Genomic DNA, 25,705 nt, shown 5'->3' with positions numbered 1-25,705 from the left:
CTCCTGCCATCGACAAAAAGGTATAGGAGCCTGAAAGTTGTAACATCCAGACTCGGGAGCAGTAGCTTCCTTACAACCATCAGGTTATTAAACACAACAACCTCCAACTAAGCTCTGAACCACATAGACTTGAGGGGCATTGTTTATATCTTTGCACTATTATATATGCACACACACTATATATGTACACACACACACATACATATGTGTGCACATATACACACATATGTATACATACAAACACACACATATATGTACACACACCCACGTATATACACACACACATGTATACGTACACACACCTATATCTATACATGCACACACACACACACATATACATACACATATATACTCAACTTTGTCATTTATTACGGTGTTTACAGAGCACTATGTTTACATATCTGTTGTGCTGCAAGTAAGAATTTAATTGTTCTATTTTGGTGACAATATGTGAATAAAACACTCTTGATTTGAATTATTGGCCACCTGGATGGTGGGAGGGGAAAGGTGAGAGGGAAAGTGTTGCATCTCCTGCAGTTGCATGGGAAGGTGCAGTGAGGTGAGATGGTGCTGATGGAGCAAGGGAAGGAGTTATACTGTGTACCTTAACCATTGGGCGAAGACACACCAATTACTGACTAACTTGCAAGTTCAAAAAACAAGTACAATGATACCAGTTTGATAATGGTAGATTACCTTATTGGCTGCACTTCTGGCCTGGGAGATTAGCTCACGAATGCGATCAATACTTGCTGAAATATTTGAAGTTTGGTTCCGGACTTCCAGTTTATTGAGCTTATCGAGGAGTAGTGGGATGGTTTCATTTAGTGCTGCCACTATTGGAAGAAAACAAGTAGAAACTGAAGTCTTTGAAAAAAACAACACCAAATAAACTGACTGGTCAGTAACAAGCCACAAAATCCCAGGGTGGAAATGTCAAAGACTAGAGGGCGTAGCTTTAAGGTGAGAGGGGCAAAGTTTAAAGGAGATGGGCTTCACATGTTTTTTATACACACACGCACACACACACACACAGCGGGTGGGTGCCTGGAATGTGCTGCCAGGGGTGGTGGTGGAGGGTGATGCGTTAATGCCATTTAGGAAGCTTTTACATTGAGAGATGGATATACAGGGAATGGAGTGGAATGGATCATGAGCAGGCTGATGAGATTAGTTCATCTTGGCATCATGTTCGGCACAATTGTGGTCGTTGGGTGAAAGGCATCGTGGGCCGAGGGCCTGTTCCTGTGCTGTTGCTATTCCATGTTCTAAATAAACCCTTTGTCTGACATTTACTTTTACCAAACTTTAGAAGGCTGATTTTGATAATTTCTGTTGTCAGTGGATTCTCTTCACCAGGGAAGTATAATCAGTGTCCTCCAGTGCTTGAATGCTGTGGAGAACTTTTTTTATTTTTAAATCTGCACTTTTTCTGCAGCTATACCACTACATCAGCACTCTGCTTCCCTCATGGGTACTGCCCAATGTACTCATGTAGAATACGATCTGCTTAGACAGCTTGCAAAACAAATGTTTTCATTGTATATTGGTATACCTGGCAACAATAAACTAATAACCATACTTATACAAATCAAGTGGAACTCATTGCCACAGAAGGCTGTGGAGGCAAGTCAAGGGATATTTTTAAGGCGGAGATTGACAGATTCTTGATTAGTGCGGGTGTCAGGGGCTATGGGGAGAAGGCAGGAGAATGGGGTTGAGAGGGAAAGATAGATCAGCCACGATTGAATGGCGGAGCAGACCTGATGTATCAATGGCCTGATTCTGCTCCGAGAAGTTATGAACTTACTTTTAGTTTAAGAAGGAACTGCAGATGTTGGAAAAAATCGAAAGTAGACAAAAAATGCTGGAGAAACTCAGCAGGTGAGGCAGCATCTATGGAGAAATGGAGTAGACGAAGCTTCTTCAGACTTCTTAGTGAGGTCTGAAGAAGCCAAGAAGTTGACTTCAGCTCAGCTTTCAATATGATAGTCCCCACCAGACTGTTTGAGAAGCTGCTGAAACTGGGGCTTAACACTCCCCTGGGTCCTGGACTTTTTCACCGCCAGACCCCAGGTGGTCAAGATGGGGAGATATACATCCAATCCCCTCACCCTGAACACAGGATCACCCCAGGGTTGCGTCCTTAGCCCCCATACTGTACTCCCTGTACACACATGACTGTGTGGCTAGGTTCAGCAACTACATCATCGTTTGCCAATGACACTGTGGTGGTGGGCCTGATCTCCGATAACGATGAGAAGGCCTACCGGGAGGAGGTGGCTGATCTGGCACTCAGGTGTCAGGACAACAGTCTCCTCTTGATTGTCACAAAAACTAAGGAGTTGATTGTGGACTTTAGAAGGGCTCAACATCCGAGGATGTACATGCCACTGGAGATAAATTGGACTGCTGTAGATAGGGTGAGCTGCTTTTAATACATGGGAGTCCACATCACAGAGGATCTGACATGGACAACACACACTGCGGCACTGGTGAGTAAGGCAGCGCCTTTACCACCTCAGCAGGTGAAGAAATTCAGAATCTCTCTGAGGATCCTTCAGTGCTTCTACTCTTGGGCTGTAGAAAGCATCTTGTCTGGCAACACCTCAATCTGGTTTGGGAACTGCTCTGCCCAGGACAGGAGAGTAGAGAGTAGTGCATTCGGCCGAACGCACTCTGGGAACTACACTCGCCCCCCTGCAGGACCTATACACCAGCAGGTGCAGATCCAGAGCCAGCAACATAATGAGGGATCCCTACCACCCCAGCAACGGACTGTTCCAGCTGCTACGGTCAGGCAAGTGCCTCCGCTGTCATGCTGTGAAAACAGAGAGGATGAGACGGAGTTTCTCCCCACAGGCCATCAGGATTGTAAACTCTTATCTCACCAGGGACTAATTTACTGTTGTTTTGTGTCTTTTGTAAAAAAATATTTTCTAACATGTAAATATCGATTCTGTTCTATTCTGTTCCATAGTTTTTGCAAAATCCGCAGGCATTGCCACTTTCATTTCACTGCACATCTTGTATGTGTATGTAACAAATAAAGTAGACTTGACTTGACGAATGGAGTATTAGAATACGGCTTTGAAGATGTCCTTTCACAAGGTGCCTTGCCAATAAGCCCCCTGGCAATCAGGCCTTGCCCCCTTGTACTGTTGGGGGAATAAGGGGTTGCACATACCAGATTTATTTGCTTCTTGCAGAGTTCTGTTAAAGTCCGCACTGTCGGTTGGAAGTCCCCCGTATTTCTCTGTCCAATTGTCCAGATTTTTTTTCATCGTCTCCAGAGTGTTCAGCACATCCACAGCCGTCTTGTTGGCCGCAGCCGCCATCTTCTTTGCTGTCGCAAGGTTATCAGCTGTATTGCCTGCAAGAGGAACAGGTCATGCTGCGACAACATGCACAGAACTTCCCAACCAAGACCAAGATGCAATCAAAACCATATACAGTATTGGGGATGACCCGAATGCATTGAGCACTGCTTGATACATCTGTTTAAACTGGTTGCCACTCAATACCAACACTGATAGAGTCATACAGCAGGGAAACAGGCCCTTCGGCCCAACCTGTCCATACTGACTGAGACGGCCTAATCCATCTTTCTATCTATCTATGTCCCTGTACCTGCCTCTCAACTATCTTCTCTGATAGCTCGTTCCATACACCCACCACCCTGTAAATGAAAAAATGCCCATTGGGTTCCTATTCAATCTTTCCCCTCTCATCTTGTGATCTGAATGCTGGGATAGTTTAGTTAGTTTAGTTAAGAGTTACAGCGCCAAACCAGGCGCTTCGGCCCACCGGGTCCACGTTGACCAGCAATCCCCACACACTAACACTATCCTACACACACTAGGGACAATTTACACATACACCAAGCCAATTAACCTACATACCGGAGGTAGACTAAAATGCTGGAGAAACTCAGTGGGTGAGGCAGCATCTATGGGGCGAAGGAAATAGGCAACGTTTTGGGTCGAAACGCTTCTTCAGACCTCAGGGCTTCGACCCGAAACGTTGCCTATTTCCGTCGGTCCATAGATGCTGCCTCACCCGCTGAGTTTCTCCAGCATTTTTGTCTACCTTCGATTTTCCAGCTTCTGCAGTTCCTTCTTAAATATTTAACCTACATAGCGGTACGTCTTTGGAGTGTGGGAGGAAACCGAAGATCTCGGAGAAAACCCAAGCGGTCAGGGAGAGAACGTACAAACTCCGTACAGACAGCGCCCGTGGTCGGGATCGAACCCGGGTCTCCGGCTCTGCAAGCGCTGTAGGGCAGCAACTCTACCACTGCGCCACCGTGACCGCCCTGTGATTCCACTCTTTACAAACCGTGCCATCAACTGAAAATGCAATCACGCGGAGAGAGGAGGAAACTTGTTGTTGCCAGACCATCCAACACTGGCATTTACAGAACCGAAGAATCAAAGCAACGACATGAAAGCCCAGCTCTTATACTCAATGTCTCAGGCTATCTTTCATCAGACTTTACTGGACTTCATCTTGCACTGAACATTATCCCCTTCATCATGTATTTGTATATTGTGGATGGCTCGAATGTAGTCATGTATTGTCTTTCCGCTGACTGGTCAGCACGCAACACAAGCTTTTCACTGTACCTCGGTGCACCTGACAATAAATGTTTTATTGTAACTTTATCAAGGCAAGCATGTTGACTACGATGTCTTCACTACCCTTTCCACCTGTGTCAGCATTTTCAGGGAGCTACAAACTTGCCGGCCAACGTTCCTCTGTGGATCAACATCCCCGAGGTCCATGCCATATACTATATATATATCCTGTTATCATTTGATATCACAAAACGCATCACTTAGCACTTGTCTGGATTAAACTCCAGCTGCCACCACTCTGCCCAACTTTCCAAGTGATCCATGTTCCTTTCACAACTGTCTTCACAGCTGATGGCGGGTTGTTGACGTGAGTCATTAATACCGTGACACCTGTCCAACGCTGTCAGTGTTTACAGTTTATTTGGCAATAAATGTGAACCTGCAACCCCAACTCCAGTGATTCCAACTGTGCAGTAAAGAGGGAGGTGGGATTAACACAGTGGAGCAGCAGTAGAGCTGCTGCCTCACTGCTCCAGAGACCTGGTTTCGATTCTGACCTCGGGTGCTGTCTCTCTGGAGTTTGCATGCTCTCCTTGTGAGAGTGTGGGTTTCCTCTGGGTGCTCCGGTTTCCACCCACATTCCGAAGACGTGCGGGTTTGTAGGTTACTTGAACTCTGTAAACTGCCCCTAGTGTGTAGTGGGATAACTAGTGTGAACGGGTGATCAACGGTTGGCGTGGGCTAAGTGGGCCGAAGGGCCAGTTTTCATGCTGTATCTCTAACGAAGAGGAGCCTTCATCACATTTGCCTCTGACTAAAGCTCACTGGTGGACAAAGACAAACCTCTGTTGATGTCTTTCAGCAGATTTTGAGCAGATTCCAGCTGATTCAGGAGTTGGTCCTTCTTGGCTTTTGTAGCATTCAGCTGTTTCTTTGATTTGTTCAGCGCAGGGTTCAGTTCTAGCAGAAGACAACAAAGGTATTAGAGTGCATACTTAACCATTAACGTGTACGCATAGAGCAGAGGATTAAGTCACCACCGTACCGTCTTGTAATCTCTTCTGGGTATTTACTGCCTCTTCCACAAGCAGGATGGCCGACTTCTTCAACTGTGCAGCTTGATGAGACAGATCTTCATCTATTACTTGCTAAAATGGCAGAAGACAAAAACACACCTAAATTAAAGCATCAATTCAGCCTCTCAGATGCATGGCAGGGGAGAGAACAGCGTGGAACATGCATTTGTGCATTTTGAAAGCACCACGAGGTTTCCTGTAATGCTGCTGACTGAATATCGTCGCTCGAACAGCTGATCTGGTGCCACGGAAAATGAATGCAATAACAAACGCAACGTTTCAACACAGTCGGCACACTGTGGCGGCAGGGTGGCACAGCGGTAGAGCTGCTACCTCACAAAGCCCGAGACCCTGTTCGATCCTGTCTATAAGGGGCTGCCTGTGTGGAGTTTGCATGTTCTCCCTGGCACCGCCTGGTTTTCCACACGGTGGCTCTGGTTTCCTACCGCATCTTATAGATGTGTGGGTTTGTAGGTTCATTCGCCTCTGCAAATAGTCCACAATCAAACTAAAACTGGAGTAACTCTGCAGGCACGGCTGCATCTCATTTTTTGATAAACACGGTGTCCTTCCTGTACATCAAAACTCTCCAGGTTTAGGTTTAAGGTGTAAAGGGAATGATTTAAAGGGGACCCAAGTGCAAATTTGTCATTCAGAGGGTGGTGGGTATGTGGAAGGAGATGCCAAAGGAAGTGGTAGAGGCAGGTACAATTGCTTCTTTTAAAAAGACATTTGGATGGGTTCATAGATAGATAAGGTTTAGAAGGATGAGGGACATATGCAGGCAAATTAGACCAGCTAAGCAACGCATCTTGGACGAGTTGGGCCAATGGAACAGTTTCCATGTCGTATAACTCTCTGACTATTTTACCTCCAGGGCCTTCTTAGCTGCATTACTGGCCTCCTTTGCTGCGATCTTGGCTCTCTCCACCGCCTCAATGATGCCAGCATACGCATTGGAGGCATTCAACGCACGCTGAATGAATCCATCTTGGTTTGTGTCTTCAATTACCCTGTCAACAACAAGATGGAGACTTAGGAAGAAATGAACGGCACTGGCCCCAACTGTTTGGTAAACAACGGCGCACAGAATCACCCAAACTGAAAAGGAGGAGGATTTCTAGAGATAAGCAATGCTGACTTTAAACCCCGGTGACAAATTCAGATCCGGCCATAGGCAGACCCTGAGATGAGGCAGAGTGGGACGTCTCAAAACCACAGAGCAGCCTCAGCCAAAGTCACAAGCCAACCACCAAACGATTTACCTGGACAGGTTCTTAGCCAGTTCATCCAGGAACCTGGCATGTTCCTCCGCCCGTTCGACAATTGGGGTTTTGCTGCTCGCTGGAGAGAATTTCTTCACTTTTTCATTGAGGGGTATCTTGGCTCCATCCAACTTTGCTGCCAACTTCTCGTAGCCCTAGGCACCAATGAACAGATTTACAGGGTGTTATTTCAATTCAGGGCTGATTACAATGTTCATCCTGTAGTGCCGATACAGTTTTGATGCCCAAGAGGGAGACTCGAACACACAATACATGAAAAGCAAATGCAATGAGAGGTGGTGGCCTTCAGAGGGGGCGGGAAGATGGGGGTGGAAAATCAGTCTTTGTCTGACAGCTTTGCGATTGTATTCCAAAAAGACTGCGGCGTTAACACCCATGCACATGATATCTTCCTTCAATTAGGCACGCCCTCATATCAGACTCTTCGGTGCCTTCCCCATTTTGTCCTGGTACGCGACCAGCGATCAGCCAGTGCACTAGTTGTGCTATCCTCTACACAGGTTACAGGGACAAAGTCCCTTTACAATGATCTCTTCCTTCAATTAGGCACTCAGACTCTTCGGTGCCCGATTAGCCGACCAGCGATCACCAGTACACTAGTTCTATCCTACACACCAGGGACAATTTACAGAAGCCAATTACGTACAGACCTGAGATAGATACAAAATGCTGGAGTAACTCAGGACGGACAGCATCTCTGGATTGAAGGAATAGGTGACGTTTTGGGTCGAAGAAGGGTCTCCAACCGAAACATCACCCACTCCTTCTATCCAGAGATGCTGCCTGGCCTGCTGAGTTACTCCAGCATTGTGTGCCTATCTTCGGTTTAAACCAGCATCTGCGGGTCCTTCCTACAACCTACAAACCTGCATGTCCTTGGAATGTGGGAGGAAACCGGAGCACCCAGAGAAAACCCACGTGGTCAACCTACAAACTCCCTACAGGCTCAAGTAGTCAGGATCAAACCCGGGTCACTGGCGCTGTAAGGCAGTGTAGCACTGTGCTACTGTGACGCTCTGATGTAGTAAAGTATGAAAATTATTAGGAAGACTAGTAGCTTGCAATAACACTGGTCAGGAAATAGTGTATTTTGTTGCGCCCAATTGTTAGATATATGAGAGACATCGCCAAGCAGGAAAATAGAACACCAATGGCGCTTATCCAAGTTTGTGATTGCAAGTCTTTGACTGCACAGGCTGATAAAGCCGCAGCTATGGCCGGGTCACCCACCTCTTTGGCATCCTCCAACATGCGGAGAAGATCAGAGGCCTGGTCCAGGTCTTTTCTCGCCAACGTCAGCACTTCCACTACTTGCTGGTGTCGCTTCTTCAAATCTTCCACATTTCGCTGCGAGTACAATGAAACACAACATTGTTTCTAGCTGCTTTCTACAGAATCAATAGCGATCAAGGAAGAAAATGGCCTCCCCCACTGCTACCCGCACAGGTGGAAGGAGAGATGGCTGAGATCATGTCCTCAGACGCTGCCTTCCGAGAAAATTCTCTAAATTCCCTGCAAGGACAGCTGCTGATCGGAAGGCACAGAGAAAATCTGGCCCCTAATAAACAGCTAAACAAGGTAAAATGTGATAGTTGCTGGAAAAAACTAACTCAGCAATGAATCTTACTCAAAGCGCAGCTAAAAGTCTCTTGAAGAACTGCCTCAAAATTCTCACCTTGCTCTCTGCTAATAACAGCTCGTTGATTTTGTTCTTTTCATTCACTTGCCCGGTTTTGTTCACTGCTTCATTCAGGGCATCCCTCAGGTCCATCATCTGAGAGTTATGTTTCAGTAACATATCGTTGATGTCCTCAACCAAATCCTTAAGGTGTTGTAAAGGTTTATCCAGCCGCTCTTTGACCCGTTCAAGTACTAGAGGAGCAAGCAGATAAAGGTTAAGCAGCAAACCTAGCCTCCAAAACATCCATGGAACAAGTACAACGTAATCTCTTGCAAAGACAACTTTCCCTCTGCATTCTCCCTGGAGCAGGTGACCTGAAGTACAGATTGGAAGGTACACAATCTTGTTGATGGCTTGGAGGTTTTTAGAATATATTTCTTATTCACATATCCCCAAGTGGTTATCTACACAGAAACAATATACATTAAAAAATAGCACAAAGTGCTGGAGTAAGTCAGCTGATCAGGCAGCATCTCTGTAAGATAGACACAAAATGCTGGAGTAACTCAACGGGTCCGGCAGCATCTTTGGAGAAAAAGAACCAGTGACATTTCGGGTCGGAACCCTTCTTCAGACTGAAGGCCTGAGGTCTGAAGAAGGGTTTCGACCCAAAATGTCACCTATTCCTTCGCTCCATAGATGCTGCCTCACCTGCTGAGTTTCTCCAGCATTTTTATCAACCTTGAAGTAGAATAGGAGGTGTTTTTCCTTCAGTGCACATGTGGCCTCACTATTGCAATGGATAGAAAGTTAAGTATAGAAATGGGAAGGGGTTAAAATGGTTAGCACCTGGGAGATCCAGCAGGTGGACCTTGGTGGACTGAGGTATTTAGAAAATGCACCAGAGATAAGATGGTGGCTTGTTCTGGTGTTTGAATCATGATATTTTGTACCACAATTCACATCCATTTCTCATGTGGGTTTTATATGGGGGGGGGGGGGGGGGGGGGGGGGGGTTAGCAAAATGAGAGTGATGGAAGGTGAAGGGAAACATGGTGGCTGCCAAAGGTCTGTGAGCACCCTGGACAACAGCCAAAAGGGGCTGTCCCACTTGGGCGACCTAATCCACGAGTTTGCCCTCGACTTATACTCGCAGCATGGTCAACACGAGGTTGTAGGAGGTCTTTGTAACTCTCCTTCATGCTCGAGAGTAGTCCCCGTGGACTCGAGGCCTCAGCTAGGTCGCGGCGTATTTTTCAACATGCTGAAAAATGCACGCAAGTGAAAAAAGCTCGCCATGAAAAAAATCGATACTGTTTTTTACTCGTAGGTTTAGTCGTAGTAGGTCGTAGTAGGTCAGCATGTTAGTCGTAGGTAATCGAGGGTAGTTGAAGATAGTCGAAGGTCGTCGTAGATAATCTTCAACATAGTCGAAGGGAGGTCGAAGGAGTTCGTCTTCACTCTCCGCTATTCCGTGTCCAATTTTCCCGAAGTTAGTCGTAGCTAGTCGTAGGCGGTCTTCAACAGAGTCGAAGGAGGTCTTCAACATGACATTTTTTCAAACTCTCCTAAACTCGCCAATTAGGTTGCCCAAGTGGGACAGTCCCTTAAATCTTTACAATGCTACACACAATACCAAAGTACTCACTGAGTTTAAATAATGTAGAGAAAATGCGTTTCAATAATATAAACAATATGTTTATTTTCTCTTTTTATTGCCACTTTCTTCTATTAAGTTGAGTTGAGTTTATTGCCATAGGTTTGAGTTTGGTGAGGTACAGGTACAATGAAAAACTTGTTGCAACAGCATCATGGGCACATAGACTATGGACAAAATCCTAAACTATATCTAAACTCTGCAAGATAGTGAAAAGACAAAGACCATTCCAAGGCATCAATAGAAAAATACACAATTGGAAAACAAGTAGTACAAGAGGTGGTCCATAGTGTTCCATTGCCTAGGTAGGATTAGGGTTGTGCAGGTTGGTTCACGAACCTGGTGGATGTAGGAAAGTCGCAGGCTACTGTGCCTACTACCTGATGATAGCAGCAAGAAGATGGCCCAGATATGGGGATCCTTGAGACATCACCTTATTATGTCTAAGAAAGAACTGTAGTTGCTTGAAAAATCGAAGGTAGACAAAAAGCTGGATAAACTCAGTCTGAAGAAGGGTCTCGACCCGAAACGTCACCCATTCCTTCGCTCCATAGATGTTGCCTCACCCGCCGAGTTTCTCCAGCTTTTTGTCTACCTTCACCTTATTGTGTAATTGTTTTCGACGTAGAGGACTTAGTCCACCATTCTCTGCAGCATTTGCACCCCTGTGCTTTGGGAGCTGTTGTAACAGGTCATGATGCAACTATCATGATGTTAACACCCAGGCTCTCTCCATCGTTACAAACGTCCAGTGGGGGGTCAAGGAAAGAGCATTCACGTCGCGGCACTGTTTCCACCAATCTTTCCACCACCACTCACGAGAAGCACAAGAGTGCAATTGTATGCTGATGCCGAGAAGTGTATTCAGCTCTGGCTGAACAGTTTCTAATCTTGTGATGTTGACTCCATAAGAAGAACTTCCAGTGAACATATTTTTTCTCTCTAATGCCCCCATTAACCCATCCACTAGATGACCCCCAGAACTTATCTCCAGCCTCCATCCAAGTGCCGATATTCCCTTTGTCCTACCCATTGCTGCCCCGCCTTGTCTGCAACTTTAATCTACAGGCCGTCTCCACATTATGAACAGGTTTCCATTTTACCAAGATCCGAAGTCGACTTTGTTGGCATGTCAGTACATCTACACAAATCACGCAATATTGTAACCATACATCCACAGTAATGTAATGAATGGCATCAGAATCACACAAGACTTTAAACTAAGAACAAATAACTGAAAGTGTGGTGAGAGTATTTTGTTGTGTTTTATGACTGTGGGCAGACCAATTTCTCCTCCTGGGATAAATAAAGTTCTATCATATCGTATCGTAAACTAGTCTGCCAATCACAGGGACTAATCTATGTAGTTACATCAAATGAATATTAATATTGGAGCTTGCTTGAGTTTGCATAAGTTGGGCGTTTGGAACCCAGGGATGCCTGTAACTTGTTTTCTCGCCTTACCAGCTCGCAAGGACTTTGACCTAAAACAGAAACATGATTTCTCCTTCCATGGACGATGTCTACTTGCTGAGTACTTCCAACGTGTTCTGTGTTTGTTTCAGGATTCCAGGATTTGCAGATTTTCATTTCCAATTCCAGTCTGACATTAGGCAAACTAATCTGCAGTTCCTTGTTTTCCCACTCCCTCCTTTCTAAAACAATGTAAGTTGTTTGCTGTCTTTAGACTTTAGAGATACAGTGCGGAAACAGGCCTTTCGGCCCATCAATTCTGCACCGACCACCCCATACACTCTACTATCCTACACAATTGTGACAATTTACAGATGACAATTAACCTACAAACTCGCACATCTTTGGAGTGCGCGTGGAAACCGGAGCACCCAGAGAAAACCCACGGGGTCACGGGGAGAACATGCAAACACCGTGCAGACAGCACTCAAGGTCAGGGCTGGAAGGTGGCGCTGTTGAGTATGGCTGCCTCACCTGCAGCTGTTCATCCTTTCATCCTTTAAAAACATTTTTAGTTTATCAAAAGTTTTGTTTTGGAGGTATAGCCTTTTTATGTGGGGGGGGGGGGGGCGGGGGGGGGGGGGGGGGATGGGGGGGGGGGGGGGGGGGGGGGGGGGGGGGGGGGGGGGAAAACTATTTTCTCAGTCACTTCCAGGTCGAGGATGCGTCTATTCTCAGAGTCGCATCTTCGCCCCCTCCTCACGGCCTACCAGCTGGATTGGCGCAGGTTTCCTGCTGGAGGTTGGACAGGCTAGATGCAGGAAGATTGTTCCCGATGTTAGGGAAGTCCAGGACAAGGGGTCACAGCTTAAGGATAAGGGGGAAATCCTTTAAAACCGAGATGAGAAGAACTTTTTTCACACAGAGAGTGGTGAATCTGTGGAACTCTCTGCCACAGAGGGTAGTGGAGGCCAGTTCATTGGCTATATTTAAGAGGGAGTTAGATGTGGCCCTTGTGGCTAAGGGGGTCAGGGGGTATGGAGAGAAGGCAGGTACGGGATACTGAGTTGGATTATCAGCCATGATCATATTGAATGGCGGTGCAGGCTCGAAGGGCCGAATGGCCTACTCCTGCACCTAATTTCTATGTTTCTATGTTTCTATGAGACCGACCAGAGCTTCAGCAGCGGAGCGGACAATGCCTTACTGGGGTCGCCATGTGGAGGTTCGGAGTGCTGGGACTGCCGATTTTAACACCATGGAGCTGTGGTCTGCGGCGCTAATTTTAACAAGCAGGGCCCTGGGATCTTTCGCCGAGGATTGCCGTGTGGCGCTCCACCCCGCTCGGCCTGTGGACGTCGGGAGCCGTGGTCTCCGGTAGGAAGCGGCCGATTCGGAACTCCAGGCCGCTGAGAGTGTTCTTTCGACGCTGGAGTTCCATCATCCGGCGAGAGGGCCTGAACATCGGGCCGCCGTTGCGGAGACTGCAGAGGCCTCAAATAGGCCACGACCACGGGTGAACATAGAGGAGTGGACTGAACTTTTATTGCCTTCCCTCACAGTGGGTGTTCATGTTAAATTCTATCGTGTGTTGTGTTTGTTTTATTTGTACCAATTGGTATAGCAACAATAAACTTGAACCCTGGGTCTCTGGCACTATCAGGCAGCAACTCTACCGCAGCCACCACTGCCCTCAATATCTGGAAATTGTCCTCATTCACCCGTCCACTTCATTAAGCGCACGCTCCTGTCCCACGTGTTTGCTACTCACGTTTCATCGCTTCAGCGTTCTCGTGATCGGCCGCATCGTGCTGACTGCTGAAATTGCGGTTCCTCATTTCCTTCAGTAACATCTCCACCTCTGCTAGTTTCTTCACAAATTCTTCGGTGGTTGGCATGCTGGTGTTGAGCCGTGTTTTGTTCATCTGGTCAATCAGATCTGAGGAACAAGGTTTCATGGTGAGGTCAGTACATGCTCTCCCCCGCTTTCGCCCAAATCAAACTGGCCATAAAAGTCACAGGTAACTCCTCAGGCTAAAAAAGTCACTCGTAACTCTGCAACCAACCCAGAAGAGGAACCGTCAGGCTAAAGGGCCTGTCCCACTTTCACGACCTAATTCACGACCTTTTTTACTCGTGGACATTTTTCATCATGCTAGAAAAACGCCCCGACCAACTTGATGCCACGAGTACCTACGACTAGCATCACGGCCTGCTACGACCTACCTACGACCTCCTACAACCTCGTGACGACCATGCTGCGAGTATGCGTCAAGGGCAAACTCGGCAGAGGTCGTGAATTAGGTCGTGAAAGTGGAACAGGCCTTTATGTCTCTGTAGAAGAATATGAGCACGGTGATAGATGGTTGTTTTGGACTCCATGCCACTGGATCGTGACCCAGATCTGTCAAGGACCGTGTGGTGGCTGTCTGTGCACCAGTCTCCCCATGTTAAACAAAGTCACGCACAGGCGTCCTCCATGAGAGGACAGTCATACTCGTTTTGAGATAATGAGATGCACAATCTAAGGTGTCAACTGATTTTAGATTAGAGATGCAGCGTGGAAGCAGGCCATTCGACCCACTGAGTCTGTGCCAACCAGCCATGTACACCAGTTCTATCCAACACACCATTCAAAGAGGCAAGATGTGAAGAACATCATTTTGAATTATGCTCTGTGAACCTCTATTGAAATTAGAAATCATTATTAAGCTATTAATACAAATAATCCACAGCATTCTTCACAAAGCTCCTGTTTTTGTGCCGTTTCTCTCCAAGACTGCAGGGTTTGAAGGTAAACACATTAGCCATCAGGCACATGCAACGGCACAGACAAGGAGTGAATGGATGGACGCTGTCATTAACTGAGGCATGGACACCAAAAGGGAAAGGAACATTATTTTGGGATGTATTGAAAACAGGCAAAGTTCTTGTCCAATTTTCATCAAACAGAAAAGGCAACCATTGAAAGATGCAACATGGAAACAGGCCCTTCAGCCCACTGAGTCCAAGTCGACCATTGATCACCCACCCGTACACAAGTTCTACGCTATCCAACTTCCACATCCACTCCCTAACATTAGGGACAATTTTACAGATGCCAAGTAATGTATAAACCTGCACTTCTTTGGGACATGGGAAGAAACTGGAGCATCCGGGGGAGTTCCGTGTGGTCACAGAGAGAACGTGCAAACTCCACACAGACAGAACCTGAGGTCAGGATCGAACCCAGGTCACTGGCGCTGTGAGGCAGCAGCTTTACCTGCTGTGCCACAGTGCCACCCTTCACGTGGTCCTGCAGCGAGGATCAGCAAACGATCGTGTAATGGTTTACAAAGAGTGATATCATGCATGATACGCGCTGTGTCACTTTGCCAAATAACATCCACAGAAACATTCAAACATAATCAATGGGATTTACCTAAAATGGTGTTTCTGAGGCTTGTGATATTATTAAGCAATCCAATAGCATGCTGGTGGGTCCCATCAACACTCTCCGCCAGTGCTGTTGCCTTCCTGTTGGTCACATTGACCTGGAGAGAAGGGTGGGCAGAGGAAGTGGGGTCAGTACGAGGTCGATACGAGAGAACAAGATAGTGCCAGAGGACTTTGGCAAGAAAGGACACTTGCCTTTGCTTCAAAAGCATCCAAGACTTGTGTTAGGTTCATGCTGGTTGCCTCCAATTCGTCAGTCTGATTCTTGCTTTGGTCCTGCGTACCCCTGTATCGGCGGAGGTCACCCTGAACATAAAGCAGCAACATCCAGTCATGAATTAGATTCGTCAATGTAATAAATCCACAGTCACGCAGTCATCAGTGCACACAACGCTTCCAAAGTCTGAAGCAGGGTCTCAACCCGAAACGTCACCCATTCCTTTTCTCCAGAGATGCTCCCTGCCCCGCTGAGTTACTCCAGCTTTTTGTGTCCATCTACGCTTGCAAAGTAGATGGGTTATTCACACAGAGGGAAGATATGCCAAAATATAAATCGGAAGAGTTTGATATCAGCGGTGATCGCGGCTGGGAAAATCAATGGTACAATTACCATATTGAGGATTTATTTCTTAGCTACTGGTCCGCAAGGTTTGGAGAAGGAAGTTCACAAGTTGCAGGAACAGAATGAGGCCGTTTGGCCCATCAAAACTATTCCACCATTCAATCATGGCTGATCTATCTTTCCCTCGCAACCCCCCCAATCTCCTCCTCCCCATAGCCCCTGACAACCTCACTATTCCAGAATCTGTCTATCTCCGCATTAAAAATACCCATTAACTTGGCTTCCACAGCTGTCTGTGGCAATGATTTCCACAGATTCACCTCCCTTGGACTAAAAAACAAAATAAAGTACGTCTTTGGAGTGTGGGAGGAAACCGGAGCACCCGGGGAAAACCAATGTGGGGCACAGGGAGAATGTACAAACTTCGTGCAGGCAGCACCCGTAGTCAGGATCAAACCCGGGTGTCTGACACTGTGAGGCACTGTGTTATTCCTATTGGGCTCAGACATACATCCACACAGCGTGACTCACCTCCAGCTGCCCCAAGCTGTCGTTCAAGGCGTTCATTCGCTTCCACACGATGGAACTGGCGGTGATATTTGAAAGCTGCTCCCTGATTTCTGGCAGCACGGCTGCCGTCCGATTCAGATCTTCCAAAAGAACTACGATGCAACTATCACAAGCTGCATCAAAGAACGATTAGGTTTTACCCCTTGTCGCTTGAGGTGAAAAGTTTTGAAGAGAAAAGATAAACGCAAAGCCACTCACGCTCACACTTCGTGGAATAGAGACCATTGACGACAGGAACCTCATTCAATTTCAAACAGGTATCGCATTGCCTGCCCGACAAGCCGTTGTTGCACACGCACGCTCCAGTCCGCGGGTTACACGGCCCCCCATTGCAGACGCATCCTGGAGTAAAATTAAATTACATTTAGTCAAAACATCTCAAAGTTTTAGTTGTGACATTATTCCTTCACTGCCTTGAAAGAACATAAAATGGAAATTCCAAACCCTTGTTCTGCTGGTGGAAATGGGAAGGCTACAATCCAGGATATCGGAATGAGGGCTTTTGCTGGCAGTGACATGGGGCCATCAATGTGCATGGGCCATTACAGGGGCTGGCGTGGACCGTCATTGTTCAAAACACTGCCCTGATCCACAGCTCCCAGTGATGGAGAGTACAATGCTACTTGCAGAAAAATCCCATCTTCCCAGTCCTAAACAGGTGTGGGAGGGGAGAGCGAGAGAGAGCAAGAGAGGGAGAGAGTGCGCAAAAGGGGCAGAGAGGGAGAGAGTGCAAGAGAGAGAGTGCGCAAAAGGGAGAAAGAGCATGAAAGAGCACAAAAGGGAGATGGAGCAAGTGGAACTGATCCAGAGTCTGTCTTCCCTAGTCATAGACTCCCCAAGCAAAGAAAACACATTCTCACCATCCCACCTGTCAACGCCTCTGTAATCTTGTTCAATTTGAAACATTTCCAGGAAAAATCAAATGGATAAAATGATGCACAATTTGGAATTATAACCCAAGATTGTAGACAGCAGGGAGGACTGGGGAATGTACCCGATGTGGCAGAGAAGGTAGCTCCAACAGTAGCACACTTAGTTAAAAAAAACCTGGAGACACGAGGAAACTGTAAATGCTGGAATCTTGAGTACAACAGAAAGTACTAGAGAAACTTAGTCTGAAGAAGGGTCCCGACTTTATACATCAACTCTAAATATCCCTCACGGATGCTGCCCGACCCATCGTGTTACTACAGCATTTTGTGTTCTCCTTTGTGTTTTTTTTTAAAAGCCGGACTGATGCAGCGCTTCAGTGAACGAGAACATAAACGAACAGATGATATGTTGGGCCTTCCTCGGTCCCCTCTGCTTGTACCCACTTACTCTGGCAACCGCTCGGACTGAAGCGCCAATACCCGGGGGCACACTGCTGGCACTGGCGACCGGATACCCCGGGTAAGCAAGGACACTGGCCACTTTGGGAGTCACAGATTTCACTCTGAGAAGCCACATCACAGGAACACCTCTGGCAGCCAGTGCAGCTTCCGTATCCATAATATCCAATCTGCAGAGAAAAAATACATGAGACGGCAGCAGTGGCTCGCTGGTTTTGGAAGCAAAACTGACTGGTGTGTTGCAAACAAACCAACCATTGGTCTTCATTGAGTGATACAGCACAAACCCTTCTGCCCAACTCATCCACGTCAACCAAGATGCCCCATCTAAGCTTGTCCCGTCAGCCTGCGTTTGGCCCACATCCCCTGAACCTTTCCTATCCATCTACCTGAACGTGTTGTGTATGTGGATTTCAGCAAGGCATCCGACAAGGTTCCGCATGGTAGGCTGCTCTGGAAAATTAAATCCCATGGGATCCAAGGAGAGATAGCTGAATGAATAGAAAATTGGTTTCATGGAAGGAAGCAGAGGTTGATGGTGGAAGATTGCCTTTTGGACTGGAGGCCTGTGCCTAAGGGTTTGGTGCTGGGCCCATGGCTGTTTGTCATCTATATCAATGATTTGGATGAAAACGTACATTGCATGATTAGCAAGTTTGCAGATAACGCAAAAGTGGGTGGTTTGGCAGATAGTGAAGATGGTTGTCAAAAATTGCAGCAGGATCTTGATCGGTTGGAATGGTTGATGGACTTTAATACTGAGAAATGTGAGGTGTTGCATTTTCGGAAAACTAACTAGGATTACACAGTGAAAGGTAGGGCTCTGGGGAGTGTTGTAGTGCAGAGGGATCTAGGAGTGCAGGTACATAGTTTGTTGAAAGTGGCACCACAGGTAGATAAGGTGGTCAAAGAGGCTTTTGTCATATTGGCCTTCATCAGTCGGAGTATTAAGTATAGAGGTTGAGAAGTAATATTGCAGTTATAGAAGATATTGGTGAGGCCACATTTAGAGTATTATGTTCTGTTTGGGGAATCATGTTATAGGAAAGATGTTGTCCAGCTTGAAAGGGTGAAGAGAAGCTTTACGAGGGTGTTGTCAGGACTCGAGGGCATCGGGAGAGGTAGGGCAGGCTAGAACCCGATTCCTTGCAGCACAGGAGAATGAGGGGCGATCTTTTAGAGGTGTACAAAAACATGAGAGTAGATCGGGTAGACGCACAGAATCTCTTGCCCAGAAGAGGGGAATTGAGAACCAGGGGACATAGGTTTAAGCTGGGAGTTGGAGGGGGGGGGGGGGGCCGGAGTATTAATAGGAACATGAGGAGTAGCTTTTTCAGAGAAAGGGCGGTGGGTGTATGGAATGAGCTGCTGGAGGAAGTAGTTGGGACAGGTACTATCGCATGTCTTAAGAAACATTTAGACAGGTACATGGGTAGGACAGGGTTTGAGGGATGTGGGCCAAATACAGGCAGGTGGGACTAGTGTAGATGGGACATGTTGGTTGGTGTGGGCAAGTTGGGCCGCAGGGCCTGTTTTCACGCCATAAGACTCTAAGACTCAGTAAATATGTTTCCCCTGACGGCTAAGCAGCAGCATAAACTGCGTTGTGTTCCCCTGCAATCACCCCTCAACCAGCATCCATCCTCCTCAGCTCACGCCTGCCTTCAGCTAGCAAATATTGAATGTCGGAAAGACACTTGGCATATTGGGGAGAGAGTCTCGATGTACTCCCGGCTTTGCCCAAGTTTCCAAGAGGAAGGACCACACAGACATGTTGGCTCGCCGCGCAGTGAAATGGCTTCCAAAGCCCAGATTTTCCTTGAGTCATTTCTGGGTCCAGAGCAAGCTGATCGATGAGGATTAATTGCTGACAGCGCAACGGAGAAGGACTAACATCGGGATGCAGGGATTTGAGGGAAATGGGCCACTCCTTCCATAATATGCGGAATGAACCAAGCTTTGCTTACCTTACACTGGTCACACTGTGGCCCCATCACCCCGGCCTTGCATCCACACTCACCAGTGCGCGCATCACAAGACTCAGTCCCACATGGTGAACAACTGCAAGCTGGGGATTCACAAAGTTAAACAACACTCAATGGGAAAACTTGCAGTTTTACTGAGTTAATACCATGATGGTTAATTATAACGTGTGACATACATTGAACTCAGATTTAAATATTTAGAAATTCATAGGGTTTTACTGAACTTCAACATCTGTTCCGTTAGCTTCAGCGAATGAATTTCAGAGACAGTGCACATGATATTGCTGCCACCATTGGCAGCGTCTCACACAGCTAACTTGGGAAGAGTTCATAGGCAAGGCTGTTCGTGTTTCAATGTAAAGTACAGGCACTTTGTGTTTCACAAAGGGGTTACGCAGTGGAAAAGCAGCGTGTAAATCGAAAAGCGCGGAAGTCAAACAGATGTAGGAAGGAACTGCAGAAGCTGGTTTACACTGCAGATGGATGAAAAATGCTGGAGTAACTCAGCGGGTCAGGCAGCATCTCTGGAGAAAAGGAATAGGTGATGTTTCAGGTTGAAACCCTTCTTCAGACTGGAAGGGTCTGCAGTCTAAGGAAGGGTCTCGACCTGAAACGGCACCTACTCCTTTTCTCCAGAGATGCTGCTTGACCCATCGAGTTACTCCAGCATTTTGTGGTAAAATCAGACATATGACAGGCACCACACGCGACCACACTGCCATACGGTGCCAGGTAGAAATTTAAGTGCGTCATTCTGAAAATAGGAGCATGTGAATTAAACTTTAGTAGTAATGAGACAAGCGCATTATTCTAAAAACTCATTAATCGAACATTTGTAAAATGCATGGTGCCTGTATATGAAGCAAGCCCATGTATAACGGATCACTGCCATCTCAGGTGATGGATTAACCATGACTCAATGCTGCTGCATTTGGTAGATGAACGCCACGTCTCGAAGCAGAGAAATGTGGGAACATGTTGAGCAGGTCTTGGGCACGTAACCCACTGTGGACTGGATGGGGGGGCTGCCCCATTGCAATGGATAGAAAACATGTTCAGGAACTACAATGGAGTTTATTTCAAGAATGACCCTTTAATAAACCCCAGTCGATGGCAATGAAGCAGTTATTTATTGGACTCGTTAGGGCAAATTGATCTTCTATCTTTTCACAAAGAGTCAGCAAATGCATTTTAAAAGTAATTTATTGACTGCAAAATTTCTTGGAGTGTCCTCAGCACATGAAAGGGTTTTCATTCACATCTCTCTTCCTTGGATACTCTCAAGGAAGGGAGGCAGAATATGCTACTGATTACTGGCATTTGTAGAGGCATTTTAAGATAGGACGTATTAAAGACAACAACAAAAAAGCACCAGGAACTGGACTTTATTTGGAGCAATGTAAACCAGTAACAATCTGAATTAGTGGGAATGGCTCTAAAGAGGAAGTAGCCAATCTTTAGAGATACAGAGTGGAAACAGGCCCTTTGGCCCAGCGAGTCTGCACCGACCAGTGATCACACCGTACATTAGCACTATTCTAAGCACTCGGGACAATTTACCTACAAACTTGTATATCTTTGGAGCATGAGAGGAAACCAGAGCACCCGGAGTTCTATCCGACACACGAGGGACAATTCACAGAAGCCAATTAACCTGCAAACCCACACGTCTTTGGAATGTGGGAGGAAAACCGGAGCACCCGGGGAAAACCCACGCAGTCACAGGGAGAAATGTACAAACTCCGTACAGGCAGCACCCATAGTCAGGATCGAAACCAAGTCTCTGGTGCTATAAGACAGCAACTCTTCCACTGTGCCGCCCTTATACCCGTGCCAATATATGTGGCTAATATATTCTGATGTACTTCAATTCCACAAAAGAAGCCCATCGAATTCCGGAAGATTACAGAAAATATAACAGAATGACTGTTGAAAGAAAAAGGAGGAACATGTTTAGCCAAATTGTTCCCAGCTATGTGTAAATGATGCCAACAACCGCTCTGAATCTGGCTGGACAGACATGGCAGGAACCCACGTTCCATTCCTACGTCCCCCACATATGCTCAGACCGTGCATTTTGGAGCTGGTGGAGGATTAAAGGCCAGGAAGCACCATTTTTGATCCACATCCAAAAGAGATTATGTTGAAAAGGAAACACACAATTCAACATGAAAAGGAAAGGAATTGTCACTCAATGACAACCATTTAAAATTAGTTTCTATAGACTTGATCTCTGTCATTAAAAAGTCTCTGAAGAGTTAAAGTGCAATTGACGGAATGTTAAGTCCTTCTTTAAACACTTGAGAGGTTTCTCAGTTTAGTTAAGACTGGAAGTTTAAACCAAGAGAGCCAGAAAAGCCATCAGCCAGCCAAGATGCAGATTGATGACACAATATGAAAGTTGCACAAGAGAGCACTCACTGATCCTTATATAGAGACAAAATGCTGGAGTAACTCAGCGGGACAGGCAGCATCTCTGGATAGAAGGAATAGGTGACGTTTTAGGTCAAGACCCTTCTTTATGTCAAACCCTATAGTGTGTTGTGTCCTGTTGATTTTTATTGTATGGCTGTATGGGAATTCATTTCACTGTGCCATCAGGCACACGTGACAATTAAATCTATCTTGTATCTTGTATCTTCTTCAGAGTCTGATGTGTGTGTACTATATAAAACTCACACACACACACACATATATATATATATTTATATGTGTGCCTGTGTGTGTGTGTGTATACACACACACACACTCATATATATACACACACATTACACTGTGTATAATTATATATTGTATATATTGTACCATTATACTACATAATATATCATGCTGTACATGATATGCATTATACTCTACACACACTATACATTATACTATATATATATATAACTATAACATACATCATACTATATAACACACACACATATATGTATACACATAAATATATAATACACATTATAATATATATAATATGCAGTACACACACTTACACACTTTCAAACGAGACATGTAGTTCACAAGACAAACAGTCACCTGGCAGTGGGAGCCTGTAATTTTACTCCAGATCACAGATCTTGAGCTGGCCCTTCCCCTTAGGCAGATTGACCACCAGGGGTGAGTTAGGGTGGGACATTTGCCCACCATACTCACCGTGACCCATTTTCCTGGGGTTGGGAGTTCTGCTCAGGTCTCTGACTTGGTGAATGGGAGGGGAGAGAATTATCTGTGTTATGGATGCAGATTTGTCTTTTTGCACAGAAAATAATTGCACCAGAACCAATTATCTTTCTGAAATGAATGTTACGAAGAGGCATTAGAAAACCTTGAATGCGAAACAATATAATTTCTGGACGGAGTTCCACGTTAATCTAATGACACACTCAACTTACGTGCACACTGCTTGCTGATCAGTGCATCTCCATAGAAACCTGGGGCACAGTGTTCGCAGTGTGGCCCAGCTGTGTTGTGCATACACCCCAGACACTCTCCTGTCAGTGAATCACAACTGCTGAAGAGCATGTTCGAGTCTGTGTTGCCATTACAATTGCACGGCTGACACTGGCTTCCCAAGACCATTGGGTTTCCATAGTAACCTGGGGCACACCTTCACAATAAAGGACAACAGTTTTTAACAGGGCAGAAATGGTTAGAACAACAAAAAAATTCACTCCACTTGCGTTTATAGTCACGAGCAATGTATTCAAAGATTATACTGTATTATATCAGTCCCAGTAAGACGCAGGACACTGTTTTTCCTGATTTGACACTTTCTGAATTGGCTAATGTGGTTGAATAAAGACAAAGCACAGAGATACAGGAGATTAGGAGGGTCAATCTGCAAAGATGCTAACTTCATTGTAGTTATGAAGCAACGACTCTCTGAAGCCTGTTACCAGTGGCTGTTTAGAGTCATAAAGTCACACAGCATGAAAACAGACCCTTCGGCCTAGCTTGCCCATACCGACCAAGTTGCCCCATCTGCACTAGTCCTACACTAGCCTATGTCCCTCTAATCATTTCCTATCCACGTACATGTCCAAATGTCTTTTCTTGAGAATCATTCACTGTGGCAGAGTTGCTTACAGTGTCAGAGACTTGAATTTGATCCTGACTATGGAAGCTATCTGTACATTCTCCCCGTGACCATGTGAGCTTTCTCTGGATGTCCTGGTTTTGGTCAGTGTGTGGACCCACAGTGGGCCGAAGTGCAACCCTAACATCGGGAACAATCAGGCTTTGCAGGAAGGGATGGTAGGGAAGTCCAGAATCACAGCTGGGGGGAAATCTTTAAAACCGAGATGGTTTTTTCAAAAGAGAGTGGTAAAACTTGTCCCAGAGGGTGTGTGGGCTATAGTGCTGGGGTTAGATGTAGATTGTGGCTAAGGGGATCGGGGTGGAGAGAAGGCAGGTGGGATACTGAGTTGGATGATCAGCCATCATCATATGGGCCAGAAGGGAATGGCCTACTCCTGCACCTAATTTCTATGTTTCTATGCCGCGCTATCTCTGAACTGAACTGGCCTAAAAAGACTAAAAGTTCAGATCGAAATATAAATAAGGGTTCTCAAAGAAAATCATAAATAATCCAGAGTACACATTTTCAAAAGGGCTATCTTATATTAGATTACCGTAGCATAACATTCTACATTTCTCTTAATTAACCTCCCATTGTATTGATTTGTTGTCCCATTGTTTGCTTTCATGACTACTGTGAGTTTATAAGATACTCTCTTGAAGGCAATGGTCGACAAGATATTTCTTCTTATGCCGAAAGGTTTAGATATACAACTGGCACTGTTTTAAAGAATCAGCCTCACCTCCTGTCATGGTGGACATGGCTTGACAAGTGATGTATATTAATATTGCACGGTTTCACGCTCCCTCGCTATTACTTTCACATGCGCACAAAATACTGACCTTTCGCATTTTAAGCCAGCATACCCTGGCTTACAGAAGCACTGGAAGCGATCTCCACGGTGAACACAGTCCTTTGCAAAGCTGCAATGATGAGCAGTGTTTAAATAAATATAAAAACTCAGAACCAAGAGGTTAAGAAAAATTAATTTTAGAGATCCCTCCCTGTCCTCCGACCACCAGCCCCAACCCTCCCCACAGTGGTCTTCTGATGATCCAGACATACGTACTTGTTGGTAGACACACTGACGGGGCACGGGCACTGTTCACAGAGAGAAGCCGCTTCCAGCGTGGCGTTTCGAACCAACCCGGCCTTACAGCGCTCACAGTCATCTCCTTCCGTATTATGCTGGCAGTTCTGGGTAGAAAAGTTTTTATAATTAAACACTTGGCTGACAATTACATCCTTGCAGATCTCCTTTAGACTGTCCTCTTCTCACCTTCAACCTATGCACTTGAATAGTTAATATTCCATCCCCGGGGAAAAAAAATTCTAATCTATGCCTCATAATTTTATACACCTCTGTCAGGTCACTCCCTCAGCCTCCAATGCACTTTTTACAATAACAAAGGCCTTAATTCCAAATGATTCAATAGATTTTCAAAACAAATACTTACCACGCATATTCCTGTTCCATCCAGGCACTGGTCAGAATGGCCGTTGCAATTGCAAGGTACACATTTACCCAGGAAAAGACCTTTTGTATCTCGATAATGACCTGGCGAACAATCCTGTTGGGGCCAAGAAAGGAAAATGATATCCAACGTTTGTAGAAAGACACAAAGTGCAGAAGTAACTCAGCGGGTCAGGCAGCATCTCGGGAGAAGAAAGGATGGGTGATGTTTTGGGTCAGGAATTGGTTTAGACTGAAAGTATAGGGGAGGGAACAGGGGGTAGGAAATGGCACGAACAAAGCAGGGCCGACAATAAATGCCCAAGGAAGGGTGGAGCCCATAATAGCCCATTGTTGGCTGGGGAAGAGATGATAATAAAGGGATATAAAGATGCGTGAACTAGTGGGACAACTAGGGGGCAAAAGAGGGAATGCAGGGGTTACTTGAGAAATCACCGTTCATTACCACTGGGCTGTAAGCTGCCAAAGCTTTGTAATGCTTAGCTAGTCTCTCTTTCACAGAATATACTTTTACAACACAGTGGAACAGCTGGTAGAGCTGCTGCCTCACAGCGCTAGAGACCCGGGTTCGATCCTGACCTCAGGTGCTGTCTTTGCGGAGTTTGCACATTCTCAGGTTTCCGCCCACATCCCAGAGACATGC

The 25,705-nt window shown here is 46.0% G+C and overlaps 1 protein-coding gene across 1 annotated transcript in view; it reads right to left on the bottom strand.

The window, feature by feature from the left end:
* lama5 (laminin, alpha 5) overlaps positions 1-25,705 on the bottom strand; it is a 265,684-nt gene that overhangs the window by 38,512 nt on the left and 201,467 nt on the right. Inside the window, exons 42-60 of the mRNA XM_055652107.1 lie at positions 25,046-25,159; positions 24,658-24,785; positions 24,431-24,511; positions 22,903-23,117; positions 19,496-19,596; positions 17,518-17,698; positions 16,396-16,539; positions 16,159-16,310; positions 15,261-15,371; positions 15,052-15,163; positions 13,402-13,569; positions 8,615-8,811; positions 8,170-8,286; positions 6,919-7,073; positions 6,525-6,666; positions 5,623-5,725; positions 5,421-5,537; positions 3,188-3,373; positions 697-836 (exon numbers count right to left, since the gene is read on the bottom strand). Of these exons, the coding sequence (XP_055508082.1) occupies positions 697-836; positions 3,188-3,373; positions 5,421-5,537; positions 5,623-5,725; positions 6,525-6,666; positions 6,919-7,073; positions 8,170-8,286; positions 8,615-8,811; positions 13,402-13,569; positions 15,052-15,163; positions 15,261-15,371; positions 16,159-16,310; positions 16,396-16,539; positions 17,518-17,698; positions 19,496-19,596; positions 22,903-23,117; positions 24,431-24,511; positions 24,658-24,785; positions 25,046-25,159 (2,664 nt within the window). The remainder of the gene's footprint in view (positions 1-696; positions 837-3,187; positions 3,374-5,420; positions 5,538-5,622; positions 5,726-6,524; positions 6,667-6,918; positions 7,074-8,169; positions 8,287-8,614; positions 8,812-13,401; positions 13,570-15,051; positions 15,164-15,260; positions 15,372-16,158; positions 16,311-16,395; positions 16,540-17,517; positions 17,699-19,495; positions 19,597-22,902; positions 23,118-24,430; positions 24,512-24,657; positions 24,786-25,045; positions 25,160-25,705) is intronic.

This window comes from Leucoraja erinacea, chromosome 21, assembly GCF_028641065.1.
Source record: "Leucoraja erinacea ecotype New England chromosome 21, Leri_hhj_1, whole genome shotgun sequence".
NCBI classification, from domain to species: Eukaryota; Metazoa; Chordata; class Chondrichthyes; order Rajiformes; family Rajidae; genus Leucoraja; species Leucoraja erinaceus.
This window is presented reverse-complemented; position numbering and strand designations above follow the sequence as displayed.